This window comes from Sminthopsis crassicaudata, chromosome 5 (assembly GCF_048593235.1).
Source record: "Sminthopsis crassicaudata isolate SCR6 chromosome 5, ASM4859323v1, whole genome shotgun sequence".
Classification (NCBI taxonomy): Eukaryota; Metazoa; Chordata; class Mammalia; order Dasyuromorphia; family Dasyuridae; genus Sminthopsis; species Sminthopsis crassicaudata.
Window position 1 is genome coordinate 94,438,244 of NC_133621.1, and position 16,540 is coordinate 94,454,783.

The following is a 16,540-nucleotide window of genomic DNA, read 5'->3' on the forward strand; positions in this document are numbered from 1 at the left end:
TTGAAAGAATTTCCAAACAATTTTAGGAAAACAATCTGTATGAAAGGAGGGATGACCTATTTTTCATAAGCTTATGATATAATAATATAACAACTGTGAAGAGCAATAATAAAACTATGAATAGAAATATAACTATAGAGCTATAGCTATAATTACAATGGAAAAGGGGGACCTTCTGGCCATTCAACCCATTACTGAAGGAAGATTTAATATTTCCTTAATCTAGCATCAAAGTATTAAAATCAATAAAAACATGCATCAAAATACTACCAATATCTTATGTTGCCAAATAATTGAAACCTAGCAGATGAATGCATCAACAAATTAATTTTCATTTAGTTGTTTTATTATCCAACAGAAATGGCCTTGATTGTAGGTTGACTCAATCCCCAAAATATACAATATTAAATTAAAAATATAAATATTAAATTGTTATTTTTTGAGTTATAAAATGTATGAATATTTTACATGTGCTTTAAAAAAGAACATTTGTGGTTACTCTTACAATTTGAACCCATATGCAATGCTCCATGAATGTGATCTCAGCAGGCAAGTGATATTTATATGACCTAAAATTATTACTAATATCAAATGATAATCCAACTTGATTAATTTTGTTGTATATTTGAAATATCATATTGTATGTAGTAGATTTGCAGTTTTATACGCAACCCCCTTTTTAAGTGCACTGTTATGAAAATGCTTGATTTATTCAATAAATTGATTAAATTTAAAAAACATGTATCAAGCACATAATTTTGCATGTTTCTGGAAATGCAAGAACAAAAATACAACAGTTTAACCTTCAAAGCTTTTACATTCTACTTAATGAAAATAAAATGTACATAAATAAATAAATATAAAATATTTTAAAAGTTAATTTAAAAATAATAACTTTTGTGGGATAGGGAAAACACCAATAAATGGTAAAACTTTGTACTAGAAAGGATAAATCATGAAGTTCAGAATTTCAGGTGTAGATGAGGAATGGAAGCATTCTTATTGTGCATTATACCTTGTAGAGGAAAATGTTCTGTGTGGGGAATATCAAGTAAGTTGGTCTGTCTGGAATAAAACAAGACATATTTGAGAAAATGTGATATGAGTGAAATCAGCAAGATTATGAAGAGCTTTACATGGCAAATAGAGAAATTTACATGGCAATAAAGAAGCAGATATTTTCTGAGGTCAAGAATATGGCTAAACTTATGCTTTAGGAATATCAATGTGTCAGCTGCATAAAGAATTAATTAGAAAGGAAAGAGAATAGAAAGATGGAGAATAGCTAAGAGACATTATAAAGAAAAAAAAAAAAAAAAAAAAAAAAAAAAAAGGAATGAGGACCTTCCTAGTATAGTGGTATGTGCCTGTAGTGCTAGCTACTTAGGAAGCTAAAGCTAGAACTCAAGGCTATTATGAACTATGCTGATTAGGTGCCTGTACTAACTTAATATGGTGACTCTCTGGGAATGGGGAACCACCAGCTTGTGTAAAGAGGGGCCCAGGTCAAATACGGAGAAGTTTAAAAGTAATAAGGACCTAAAACAGGAAGTTGATTATTTGAGTAGAGAAAAAAAAATAACAAAATATTCTGAAAGTAAGATTAATAATACTTAAATATTAAGTATAAGAAAAGTGGGAAAAGATTGTCACCTCAATTTGTTAATTGTGGTGACTGAAAGCCTTGGTCTCTATAACACATCCAAGGACTTAGTGCCAAAGAATCCCATGACAATCTGCTGAAGGCTAACACTACCATGGTTTGTTGTATACATTTATAAAGAATGTAAGAGGAAGGAACTGCTGAATTTCAGTTAGAGGTTACTAAAAAAAAAAAAAAAGCCATTTTTCTTCTTCCAAGTTCACAAACCCTCAAAATCTATGCATAGATAAGAATACCTGCTCTTGGACAGTGATTTCCAAATTTTCTTTTATCGGGAAAACAAACAAACAAATGATTTGAAGCACATGATCCCATAATACATGTATTAAGTTAGTTATGAATTGCATATCTATATTACTCTATTATATATATATATATATATATTATGCATACTCTATAATTAATGGAAAACAGAAACTCAAAAAAGATATGATAATGAAGTATAATGAATTATTTTTGAAAACATTATCCAAAATATTTTGTTCCCCCTCAAATATTACTAATAATGATATTTTAGCAATATTTTAGCAATGTAACAAAATATGCTTCCTTATTGATTAAAATCTTGTTAGTATCTTGTGACACCATGATTGAAAGTTTTGCTTGTGAGTCAAATTTGTTTTGGCAATTGATTTTAATGACTGGTATAGCTAAAAATGTCATCTTCCATACATATACACAATTATATATGTATATATGTATGTATATACACCTATATGCGTCCAATGAAGAAAATACATTGTTGAATATACTGAATAATTCATATAACTAATTTTACTCATCAATTATATAAATAAAATTGCAATTATGATATACAGCTAGTAAATTTTTGTCTTTCCTGATAATTGTTCATACAAATCTGCTTGAGATGTTGAATTTTAACAAATTAATCTAAAACCCATGGAAGTTATCAATTTGGAAGATATTTGCATATCAGAAAAATTCTATTTATAAGTACTTCACATGTGCAGAGATGAGAATTTTTAAAGAGGGTATACTTTCCAGGATACTGGAGAGAGTTAAGTATCCAGAAAAAAAGAGGATCAATGCTGTCAAATTCAACAGAGAGCAAGAAGGATGATTGTTAAAAGACCAACAGATATGGCAATTAATATCATTGATAATTTAGGAAAGAGTAGTTTCAGTAGAGTGAGGAGTCAAAAAAAAAAACAAAACAAGAAGGCTAAAAAATTAGGAGATTAGAATAACTGCAGCTCTAGAAAGGATTGTTGAAGTTTGTGACAGGGCTGGTTTTGGCAAAAAAAACAAACAAACAAACAAACAAACAAAAAAAAAAACCATAACATAATGAAGAAATCTGTTGCATATGACAATCCACATTCACCTGATTTTTTTTCCATTTTTAACCAATTAATATTAATGCTAATAGAGGGATTTCATTAACATAGAATTATCCACAGAGCACTCAGTTATTTGTAATTATATCAGAGAAGATGAGACACTAATTGAGAAAAAGGCTAAACAGGATAGAATTGAGAAGTAATGTGTAAAGTGGGAGGAAAATTTGTTTTGTTTTGGAGATACTGGCTATCATGGTGAAAGTGCTCAGTTTTTGAGTTATGCATTTCTTGATCATGCATATCTTGCTGCTTTATGGAAAAGTCCAAATAGGCAAGACAAAGTTAATTGTGAAATCTTATCTTTTTTCAATTGTCTCCAATTCTGTGACTCCATTTGGAATTTCTTGGAATGATCTGCTATTCTCTGGTCCAGAGCATATTTGAATGCTTTGTAATATTTTGTAATGCTTTGTAGTACTTAAAGCATTACATAAATGTTACTTGTTATATTGCTTACAGACAAAAAATACTGAGTCTAAGAGGGGGTAATTGACTTGACTAAGATTACACAGTTTTTTATTAATTTTTATTAATTATTTAAAGTGAGATTTGAATGAATGTCTTCCTGACTAAATTCAGCTATGAATTTATCATCCTTTTCATAGGGAAGAGGATAAATTCATGACTGTTGATTTTTTTAAGTGAATTGGAAATATAAAGAGGCGCCTTATTTTACCATTGCTTTGTATACCATGGAATTATATGGAAGAGAAAAACCAAAGAGAAACCAAAGCACTAAGAGAATCTCATTTATTTATTTTGGGATAAATAGTCACTTCTAAACTAAATGTGACTACCATCATTTGATTGAATTATTTGATTGAATAAATCCCAGCTTTGAATCCTAAACAAATGATGGAACTGCCAATTATTCATTTGAGATGAGTTTCTTTGTTACCCACACTACTCTGATGATGCCAAAACTACTGAAAACCAGGACTTTATCAAAGTGGAGGTAATTCTTCATGCCTCTTTTATGTAGATAGAGAAATATTTCTTCAGTCAATAGCAAAAGCTCTCCCAAATTTGATGCCACTTTCAGAAATATTGACATATAGCATTCTTTGTAGACATTAGGAAGCTTGCAGAAAAGATGCAGTGATGTTAATATTACAATAAGTCAGAGAAAGAAAAGTAGTGATTACAAAGATCAAACATGGCTAAATCAAGAATGTGTCATGCTAATGTTAATAATTAGTTCTATGGGGTATTCAAGGAGGACTAGAAGCTCAGGGCTACTCAAAAACTTTTGGTGTCTGCCTCGTACTCAATGCTCACCTATGGCTCCAAGAAGCTATAGTGCCATATTTTGGTAAATCATCTCTGCAAATGGGTTAAACCAGGTTGAAGCTAATAAACAATTCTCAAACCCATCTGTGAGTTAGGCAATCTCTACCTCAAGTACGGAAAGACTTTCCCCAACAGAATGAGTAGGTGATAATAATTTCTTCCAACTACCATGAAAGTGGTTGAAGCAGGCACTGTGGAACATTTAGAGTTTAGTCTGACATGAAAGCTGCCTATGTCATCCACTATATACAGGATCATTACCAGACATCTTGACTTTTGTCTTGCCACAGATCTTCAGGGACTCTGGGAGAGAATTTGAGGGTGGCTCACTTAACTCTAATTCAAACACAAGTCAAGATATGACTCTATGATGTCAATGATCCTCTTACAAGCAAAGGACAAACACAACAACAATAGCAACAGTAATTTCATAGCTACAAAATAGTTCTCTGGATGAAAAGTTTATAAAACCTGTACTTGCTTGTTTTAAAGGAAAACAAAACATTATAAAAATATATATTACCTGTTTTGTTGTAATATAAATAAATGATTGACATTGAATTAATCTTTGCATAAGGTACAAGACTAATACCTCTACAGAATCACTATCATCTGCAATTACTAACAACTTCTGTGACTAACATTTGACAAAGCTATTATTCCCTTAATACAGTGAAAAACTTGTGTTTTCAAAGACATTTTTCATCCTGTGGTTCTTCACACCTCTCTTGGGGCTGATAAAGATGGGAAAGGAGATTTCCCTTTGGCATTGACCATTTTTCTTGGATTGGTTCACTAGTGCCATCTTTGTGCCAAGTTCTTTTCATTCTTTTCCTGAAAAAATGAACCATCTTTCAGTCTCTGAGTAGGATGCTAAGGGTGCTCACGTGCTTTATCTAGAAGCAAAGCTCAGAATTTTAGACCTTCAGTATTTCTTGGAGCTCAAAGAAAATATAGTTCATATAGTTATAGCCTAAGTTGGCTTATTTCTACCTTTTTGATTCTTAAAAGATATTTTTTGTCCTTAAACATATTTGCGTTTTTCAAATATTACAAGGCAAATTGTTCAGGGGAATGCCAGAAGCACATTATGCCTTAATTTCAACAAATCATTTCACAAAATTTCTCATACTATATTTGTTAACAGGTTGCAGAGAGGTAAGCTAAATATGAGTTAATAAGTATATTTATTCAATATGTCTCAAAAATCTTAGTACACTTTGAGCTTTGAGAAAATAATAAGTATAAATGCCATAAACTAATAAAAATAACATTTGAAAGGTTACTTAGCTATTTTCAAATCAAATTTTTTTCAATATGATTCAATATAGCTACAATAGGAAACTATATACATCAGTCTAGTCAATTTTTGAACATTGTAAAAATTTTCATATTTGCTGCTCATTCACTGAAAAGATTGAATGCGTGAACCCAAACTTAAGATTGTCCAGAGAATAAGATTTTATTGCATGTGCATCAGTTTTCCTTTGTGGATATAGACTGGATAACTAAGTTGGCTAACCAAAAGATAACAAGAGGGATTAATAGCTTGCTAGAAGTGGAAGGGTTTACTTTCACCAGAAAATTGGCATTCTCATTCCAAGATACAAGAAGGAAGCAAGATAGATGAAGACATAAAGAGATACTGTATTATGAATAAGAAGAGTTGAAAGACCTCCTGAAAGAATAACTCAATCTTCTCAAATAAAATATGAGGCAAAGTCACCTTTCAAGATAGTGAAGAAAAGAATTCGAGATTTGAGAATAACTGAGGTTTTAAACAGCTTATTGGGAAATAATAGGGAGTTAAGAAATCAATCAAATTATGATTGTGCAGCAGTGAAATCTTAAATGAGGTTAGAGGGAATAAATTTTATAGGACCTAATTATCATGGTTTCAGAATTTTCACTCAAAACAATGAATGGAACAAGTAGATGGAGAATCTAGATTAAATGATTTTTGAAGAGAAAAAAGATGAATGTCAGGGTGTCATAGAATTAAAACAGTAAACAAAGTATGTAAATGAAATGGTTGACTATCATGTCAAATCTATGGGAGATGTGAAGCAAAGCCAGAATATAGATAACAGACTAAATGAATAGAAAGTTAAAATTATGATGAGTTCAAAGAGTAAGTTCAGAAAAAGTGAGTTTATAGAGGATAGAGAAAGAAACAAGAAAGTAGTTAGATAGAAGAATTTCATTGTTCAAGGTTTTAGAACTTGAGAAATTTAAAATAAAAAAAAGAATTGTATAGATGCTTTCTGTGTCTGGGATAAGTAGATTTGAGATGTATCAATATTTTAATTTATTGGAAAGAGTTCTTTAATCATACATGAATGATTCAATTCAATTTTTCAAATGTGTATTAAGTCCCAGTTATCTGTAGAATACAGCATTAGCTAATGAAGGAAAGAGGAAGTTCGGATAAGACATCATCAGTCCTCATGTATATTTTAATCTGGTTGGGGAATAGGACACACAGATAATTATATTTCAAAAACATTTCATGATAAATGTAGCATAGAAAGAAATAAAAGGATGACTTTATAATTTCTTTGGTTTATTTTAACCCTTACAGACTCCTACTTTTATCATAATTTAGTGTTAAGAAATAAGATCTTTTCTCAGATACTTACTAGTATTTTTTTTTCTAATGATACATTCTTAGCCAAGATATATAAATATTACATACAAAACTAAAAAGATATACCCTTCTTTCAAACAGGAACTTTTTCATTATTGTAACGTAGAATCAACAAATAAGAAATATAGAGACAACAGCAATAAAAACCATCTGATTCAGCCTTTTATTTCTAAACTAGCCTTCACTCAAACCACTGAAAGCACATGGCTGTCTTCTGGAAAAAAAATCTGGGGGAAGATCAATAACCACTTCCAGGGTTAAACAACTCAATATTTTGCTTAAACTTCCCTTGTTTCTGGACAAAGTCCCTTATTACATTTAAAAATAATTTCCTTTTTAAATACATTTACTGAATAAAGAATGTTATCCTAGGAACATTTATTGTTTCTTTTTAAGAAAAACAATATCCTAGGGATTCAACTGTTTGGGATGACATCAACATATTTTCCTACCTTATTTTGCCTAAATAATCATTATATAATTTGTATCATGGAAGTCATTTGTTCTTCTTTACACATATTTTCCCTACTGACTTTTCCTTTTTTTCTGTTTGTGAGCAACTATTTTTTTAATTTGGTAATATTGAATTTTAGTCCATTTCTCTATGATCCACTGACTAGTATTATATAAAATCTATTCAGATAGCAATATAGACTAACATTTAATCATGTATGTACTAATTCAAATGAGATATTGTTGTTAAGAGTTTGAAATCCATCTTGTTTAGGAATCATTAATGATCAAATTTTATACTGAGTGACCAGACACCTTTTTATCTTACTTGAGATTAATATTCACACTTGTTGGACAAAAAAATTACTCAGACAGATGGAAATGCATAGAGTAAGTGATCATAGTGAGATGAAATATTCTCAAAGAATTCCAAGAGCAGTTTTTAAAGGTTTATCTTGTTCATTCAGCTGCTATTCAATAGAAAGAGTTATCTCAACATTTTCCATTAATACAAGGTTTTACTGAGAGCAACAGTAAACATTAAATATACTTCTTTGGACTTTACATGGACAATATCAATACCAAATATGTTTTCACTAACCTGAGGAAATGTCAATTTGGTTCTTTTTGTTTAATGTGATGTTGATACGGACACCAACTTTGGTCTCAGTGAGGTCAATCTCCACATTCCCTAAACCATCTGCAAAATTGCTGAAAAGTAGCAGGCCATTGGGATTCCATGTCCTGAAATGGAAGCTGACTGAAAATAGGTCCTGGTTGGGGCGGCCAAGTACCTCCAGGTAACTTGTGGCATTGAAGAACACAGGGACTGTATGTGGCTCCACACAAGAAAAACTTAAATTTCCCTAAAATAAACAACAACAACAACAAAAACACAACTGAAATGCATGTACCTACTGAAGATAACTATTTAAATTCACATTCCAGTAGTATACTTATAAATTCCCAAGTTTCAGATTAAAGCAAGGACTTACTCTAAACACCAACTTGAGACCATGACATGAAGATGGATAGTTGATACTTCATATTTAGAAGGCTGTCAAGCCAAAGTGTACAATATGGTGTCAGTACATGTGGAATAGGGAGAGATAATAATATTTGATGAATTAAGTTGGCAAATGTGATCTAATCCTACTGATGACTCTGTGTGTGTATGTGTGTGTGTGTGTATGTGTATATGTGTGCATGTGTGTATGCCATGTTTTTGGAGGGAAGACAAGATATGGTTCTTCATTTTTGATTTTCAATAAATCTTTCCCTGGTGACAGTATGATTCATAAAGCCAGGGTGTCATTGCCCTCTATTGAACATTAGCTGGATTATAACAAATATGCTCGTTAATATATCATTTACTGTTCTCTGATGAACAGAAAGAATAGCACTTTTGTTTCACGGTGTGAGAAGTTGACATTTTATAGCAAAAGTTCTTGTTTCACTTGCAGAATGAAGATGTATGAGCTTTTCCTTTGACACTGATCATCTCTGTTAATGCTGCACCCTTTAAGCTTTTTAGATTTTCTTTCATTCTGCATAATACTTTCCAATTTCATGAGAAAGTAATTTGGAATATATAATAATTTCAATTTAAGATTATTTAAGGTAAAAACAATCTTAGATATTTAATCCTACTCTCCCATTTGACAAGTAACAGAAGTGATATCCAATAAATTGTCTGAGGTCACTAGCCCTTTTAGAAACAGAAGCAACACAAGAACCCAAGTCTCCCAATCACCTTTTTTATTGTTCTTTTCCTTTTTATTAATGTTTTAATATATTTTAAAAGCTCATAAAATAACAGGTCATCATTCTAAAAAATCCCAAGTCTCACTCTACCTTGCCATAAACCAAGCAAGGTTTTTTTTTTTCCTTTAAATTTGTAGAGTATCTCTTACTGTAATAGTCTTCAGGGAATTTTATTAACTCACCCAGATTACTAATGCAACAGAAAGAGAATTATTCAAATCCCTGGTAGACTGAAATATAACCAGACTCAATTATAGTAAGTTTTCATTCTATACCATTATGTGTTGTGGTTTCTGCAGTAAGACAAATTCACAGGAGAGTCTATCTTAGATCAGTTAAAGCTGTAATTAGAATGTGCTAATTGGAACATGGAAATAGTTCACTGACACATGGGTGAAGGCAGCTTCTTCTTAGAGTGTTCATCTCTTTTGCTATTAGTATACTTCATGGTCTACTTCTTCACCCTGCCCTAGGCCATTTGTTCTCAGTGGATACTATAACTATGATGCTGTCTGCCTCCTTTGGCCTGATTTTTCCAAGTACTTTCCTTCTTTCACTTTTTCTTTGAGGTTGAGGAGTTGATGACCAATGATTATATCTTCAGGGCATGCTATTGAATTCTCTGAGGAGATGAGATATTCCTTTTCATATATGGCTTCACCTGGATAGATTGTCTTCCATGACACAGCAACCAACTTCCATAATTAAATTACCCAAAATATACGAATTAATAGGTAAGATTTTGATATCAATGATCATTTGGTACCTCAATAAATAATCTTACATAGATGAGGCAACTAGGTGGTTTAATTTCATTTGAAATCTTGCTTTCTGGATAGTAATATTTTAGCATTATTCCAATGTATGCCATTGCTATATGTATGCTGCTCTGTTAATTTGACGTGCTATTTTACATAGCCTAGAAAATGGGATTATATTCTGATAGCCCGGCAATAATTCACAAAGTCAGTGTCTACTACACATAAAATAGTGAAAGAGGCAATTAAACCAATGAGTAAGATTTTGATAACTTGAGAGAAAAGTACTATCTTTCTTGAAATTATTTAGATAAATTGCCTGGTTCCCATTCATTTTTAATGTGCAGATACACTCCGTAAAGATGACATTTTCATCCTGTCTTTCAGAATATTTTTTTTTCCTTGCAAACACTTACATACCCTAATATGCCATGAGTCTTCCATGTCTGTAAAAAAGCCTCAGCACATTAACAATCAGATCTAAGACTGCATGTCTCTTTGAATTAATGTTCAAATTATATTTCCTTTATACCTTCACAGATGATTATTTTAAAATATTTCCTTTTAGTGATGAAAGAGAATGTCTTTGCATATTAACTGAGCTTCTGGACCTGACCACATACTTGAGTCATGAAAACGGTCTCTATGGCAAAGTAAAAGGTTTTTCTTGACTGATCAGTGGCAAACTCTGTAGCCTAGATGTAATGAGGGAAAGTGGCAGTGTGTTTTGGGTGTCAATCTTTCACTGAAATGTCAGCCTCTGGCGTCTTTGAAAGCAAGTCTCATGCACAAATATTTGCTCTTGTCTAGAAGTTCTTTCTATATAATCCTCATTTCTCTTTGTTTTGCCCAGAGCTTTCAGAACGAATTTAAATTCTGACTCTAAATTTCATTCTACAACTGGGAATATAGTGTGTGTATGTGTGTGTGACATGCACATGTTTCCTTTATGAGTATATTGTTGTTGATGTATATTTTAAGAGCTTATGATTAGAAAATATCCTCACTTCCTTTACATATATTTTGGGTGTTATTTTGCATGGACTTCACAGTTCAAATGAATCTGTGAATCATGCAAAAGCAGTTCAGGAACCAATGAGAATGAATTAGAAAGTATATAATAAATATACATTCATTAACTCATTCAGAAAATTCAATGAAATGCAATAGAAATAATATTTTGAAATGAAAGTGTCACTCATCTTCACTGGCTCCCATGATTAGAAATTTTTTAGGTAATAATTGAAGATAAGAACAGTTTTGTCTCTTTTTTGCCCAATGGCTTGCACAATGCTGGGAACAAAATGGTTATTTAATAATACCTGTAAATTGACTAAATGATTTATTTTTGCATAAATGGGGGACTGAAATGGATTAGTTCCCCAGGGCTAAAAATGAGAATCATTTTAATAATTACATTCATAGCTAGAATATATATTTAAGGTTTACAAAGCACTTTACATATAATCTTATTTAATCTTCAAAATAATCCTGTGAGATAAGTATTATTTTTATCCCCATTTCATAGATGAGAATACTGAAATAAAGAGGGATTTAGTAACTTGCTCAAGATCATGAGTATTAGAAATGGTGAGGTAAGCACACAACTCAGGGCTTTCAGATTCACAGTTCAGCAATCTACCCATTTTGAAATCTAGTTTCATTCATCTCTATATGCTTATAGATTACATCTTCATATAAAATAAACTTATATTTAAACCACTTTATCAGAAATTTGCATTTAAATTTCAATTTCAACATGTTAAATTAAGTCCATTATTATTTTATTTTTAATGGTTGAAGTGGTTTCCCCCTCCCTTTTCACCAGAAGTTAGTGACTTTCATGTCTAAAGTATTAATAACCAGTTTAGTAAAATTCAATTATATTGGAGCCCTAAATTGTACAATATTTGGGGCCCGAGGTCTTCAAGTTATTAGCTATGTTTATGTTTATCTAGGGCCCAGAGTCTAGATGGTAGACACTTCTTCTTCTTGGAAGCATAAAGGCCCACATTATTGCTAATTTTTGAAAATGCTTTAATTTTGCCTGTTCCATTGCCTTAGTAAGTTCTAAACTTCTCATATAATAAAGATTAAAAAGATCCACTTTTAATTAAGACCTAGTGCTAGAAATTCACACCAAAGTTAGAGATAGGGATAATTTTTAAGTTATTTTGTTGAAGGTTGCTCTGCCAATGTCACATTCAACTCAGATATAAATGGCATTTTAAATAGTTTATTTTTTAAATTTAAATTGAATAGTTTTCCTATTAAAACTTTTCTTCTCTGATAGAGCACCAAAATAAGAGGACTATATTTTAAATTTGAACTTATTTTATATTACATAAAACATTTCAACCAAAATCTCATTTAAATTGCATTTGCAAATTGGGATCTATTTATAAGATTACAATTGGATTAGGTAACCATGGAATGCATGTCTAAGTTGTCTCCTTTGGTTGATGTATTTTTACTTTTTGTAGAAGCACTTGAAAATAATACTTTTGTGCCCCACATTAATTAGATCCATTAACTTGTCTTTGATTTAATTCAGTTACAGTCACCTCGACCTGAGACATGTCAGGAGTTGAAGCACTGTTTTATGATCCCAAAATAATATGGGCTGCTTCAAGAATAATAGTCCTTAAATTTCATTAGAAATCTTCAAACAATACCCAAAGAGACATGATGCATATGTTGTAGTTTACAGATAATTCTATTTTCACAAATGGATCTCGTTGATTGTTTCAAAGGTTTCTTGAAATCTTTAAAATCTTTAATTTATAATGATATTATAACATGAAACAGTTTAATGATATGATAGTATTATTTTATATGTTGGTTGCATGGGACACACTTCAAAAAGCCAAAAGTTCTTTATAAAAGTGAGTTATTATTTTCCTAATTCCAGTCTTTCAGCTCTAATATCACCAATCCTCCCTTTTTCCATCTATGACAAATTACCAATTCAAGCAAATGACCATCTTTCACTTATCATCATTCTAAAATTCATTGAACAGACAAGTCTTACCACATTGGAAGGCTCTAATTTCTTCCTCTTGGCAAGATCAGTGATATTATTTCCATTGTAGTTTATGCTTTCCATGCATCCTTTGAAATTCTTTCTACTGTTGGAACTTGGCTTCCCGGAAAAAGGCAGACCTCCAAAGGTTATCTTTGAGACAGATAAAGATATACAGAATGTAATACAAATACAATTTTAAAATAGCACCAGGGAGAAAAAGAGTAACTATATTAACCTACTGAAGGAGATTCATCTTTGAATAAAATGTGGACAAATGTTCTCTATACTGAAAACAATTTCAAAATATTCTTCTCCCATTTACTAGGAAGGTCTTTGTACATTAAAAAAAATCTTCTTTAAAGGAATATTACTGAGTATAATTTCAAAAAAGAATTTAGGCCTGCCAGTATAATATAATTGGATGGTATAATTCTACACTTACCATTTTTTATTTCTTTTTTGTTTTTTTTACAGCTTTGATTGAAAATATTTTCTTAGAATGTATGAACAAGATGGTGCTTTTGCCATATAGTCTATCTAATTCTATTTGAAACTCAAGGATGGCAATATCTCTTAAATTATGTAAAGTATTCAAAATATCATGAGAGAGGCAAATATTGAACCTAGTAAAGAAACCATAGTAAGACTCACTGGTTTAGCAGTGCATGAAAAGGACAGCAGTTATAAAAATGTGTGTGTATATATATATGAATTTGACACTATAGAATTTAATCATATATAAATAAATATATGTATTCAATATATAAATGTGTATTATATTTCCATTTGATGTGTATACATATATGTACATGTATATGTACACATGTGCATGTAATATATAATATATATGCATATATACAATGCAAAATACATACATGTATATGTTGCTTTCTCTTTATATAAATTTGACATCATAGAATACATAATGTGGATGAAAATTAATATGCATATGTATATATATATATATGTACATATATATATATATATATATACATAGCTCACAAATCGCTGTGCATATATGCATACCATACACATGCTCATATATGTATGCATATGATATTCTACATGTTCTATGTGTGTGTAATTATTACATCTATATATTAATTTGACATTATTGAACATATTTATATAAACACATATACACATATAATGCATGCCTATAGACATGCATTAATGCATATGTATGCACATATATGAATTTAACATAGACTTTTATGTGATTGCATATGTATGTGTATTTGATGTTTATATATGCATATAGATACAGGCACATGTACATATATGCCATTGTGGAATATATATATATATATATATATATATATATATATATATACACACACATAGATACATAGATTAGATGGCTAGATAGATATCGCTAATCAGAATAATTAAAATGCTTTATTTTTTTGAAGTCCTAAAAGATAAAGGAAACTCTTTTATTGTTTGCTTTTCTTTAAGAGGGCAGACTATTTTTCTTCTGTGATATACGTAGGATACTTGTTTAAGTCTAGATTAGATTAGGTGACCTCTAAGGTATCTCCTAATTCTAAGACTTTTATTCTAGGAAATTCCTGAAGAATGTATAAGTATGCAAGGTTGATAGAATCCAAGGGACAATTCAAATTATATAAAGATGTATAAAAAGTTGATATAATTGGCTAAAACTATTTTTGTGTTTATAAAACAATAAATTGAACTCTTGTTTCATTACCTTGAGAACCAAAGACAAACCACAAAAACAACAACAACAAGAACAAAACTTTGGCTACTCATATAATAATTATGAGATGCTGAACTTTTAAATCTTCCTGTAGCATGAAAAGTTTGAGGATACAGTTGAAAACCATTTAAACCATGATTGAAATTATGAGCTCTACATAGTCAAATTTTCTCTATTGGGATTATGCTATGCTCCCAAAATTTCATTTATATGAAAGAGAAGCATCCAATGTCACCTCCATTTTTAATACTAGTGTCAACTGTAGGCAATCATTTGTCATTTCTGGGCCTCAACTATTTCACATGAAAAATAAATGGGACCAACTAATGAAACTTTTTATGATTTTTATATCCTATAAATTTGTAGTTATAAAAGTTTATATCTGGGGGATAGGTGGCTAAATGAAACTTCTGGACTTGTTAATCCTTGTAAATTTGGATTTTATTACTGTTGATATTCAGTCCAATCTTCTTTTCCTCTCATCTTGCAATGCAAAAAATGTTATTAAAAATTAATAGTGCTTTTTGTTAAAAAGTAATGATAATGATTTGCCTAGTGTACTTCACAAGGTGAAGAATCCTCTCATATATTGTACTATTCTAAAGTCAGGAGTTATTTCTAGTTATGCTTTTGGAAAACTGTTTCAAGGCAAGTTGAATATTCAGATTATGTCCCTGAATTGTCCAAATGGTCTAGTACTTTCCTTAAAATGTAGATTCAAACAAAGACTGATATAGGGCTATATTCCCTAAGGGTGTTTATTCTTGGGGGGCACCTAACTTATAAAGTCTAGGTTAGCTTAGATTCACCATCAGTTCCAAGAACTTTAGGAACCTGGGAACAGATTGTACTTTTATTGTTCTTCACTAGTTGCTTTGTAAAATGAGTAAATATATATTTGAATCACTCTCATTCCTATTTATCATCCTCTTCCTCCTCCTCATTATTATTATTATTATTATTATTAATAACAATAAAACATATAGAATTGGTTGTTCTGTTGTTGTCCTTTATTCTCAAAGGGGACCAAAATGACATCATTATTTTAGAGTCAAGTTATAGTATCTGACTGTGGCTGTTCAGACCATATAAGTATCAGAATGCTTTGCCATGGATAAGATACAAATAGTCCCTAGGAACATTTAGGGTGGTTTCTCTAACTTTATGCTTCTTGTGTTTCTTCAGAACTAATTCACTTCTGTTTTGCTCATAGCACTTTCTCTGATGAGGGCACACCATGCTGGGTGATCCTATACCAGTGTTTCCCATGTCATAAGGCAATTATAAAGTTCTTGGAAAAGACCTTGAGAATGTCCTTGTATCACTTTTTCTGACCACTGAGCTTCTTAATACTATTACATTTTAAAACTCCCAGTTCTATTTGTTTTTGTTAGATTTTTACTTTCAGTTTCACATTTTCTCCCTCCTTCTAGTCTCTCCCCCACTTATTAAGAAGGAGAGCTGAGGGGTTCTATTCAAAGGTAATTCTTATTCTAATCATCAAGTTTCTATTAGAATTTTTAAAAATCAAAATTATTTTTAAAATGTCAGAATTGCATATTTTAAACATAATGTAAAGATCTTTGAGTAACCAAGGCTGCATGAAACAAATCATGAACCATGACTGAGTTTCATAATATTTTTAAGTGCTTAAGTAGTTTCAGAAAACTCAAATGAACAGTTAGGGGTAAGAAAAAGAGAAAAAAAAATGTTATGTCTCTAGTAGCTACAAGAATAAAATAGGAAAAAGAGGAGATTAATGAATTGGCATGCAACTAAAAAAGCTAGAAAAAGAACAAATAAAAAACCAAATTAGAAATTCTGAAATTGAAGGGAGAGATTAATAAAACTGATTTTTT

The 16,540-nt window shown here is 30.8% G+C and overlaps 1 protein-coding gene across 1 annotated transcript in view; it reads right to left on the minus strand.

Annotated features, from left to right (window-relative positions):
* Window positions 1-16,540, minus strand: part of CNTNAP2 (contactin associated protein 2) — a 2,674,182-nt gene that overhangs the window by 1,498,933 nt on the left and 1,158,709 nt on the right. Inside the window, exons 7-8 of the mRNA XM_074267631.1 lie at window positions 12,968-13,111; window positions 8,016-8,280 (exon numbers count right to left, since the gene is read on the minus strand). Of these exons, the coding sequence (XP_074123732.1) occupies window positions 8,016-8,280; window positions 12,968-13,111 (409 nt within the window). The remainder of the gene's footprint in view (window positions 1-8,015; window positions 8,281-12,967; window positions 13,112-16,540) is intronic.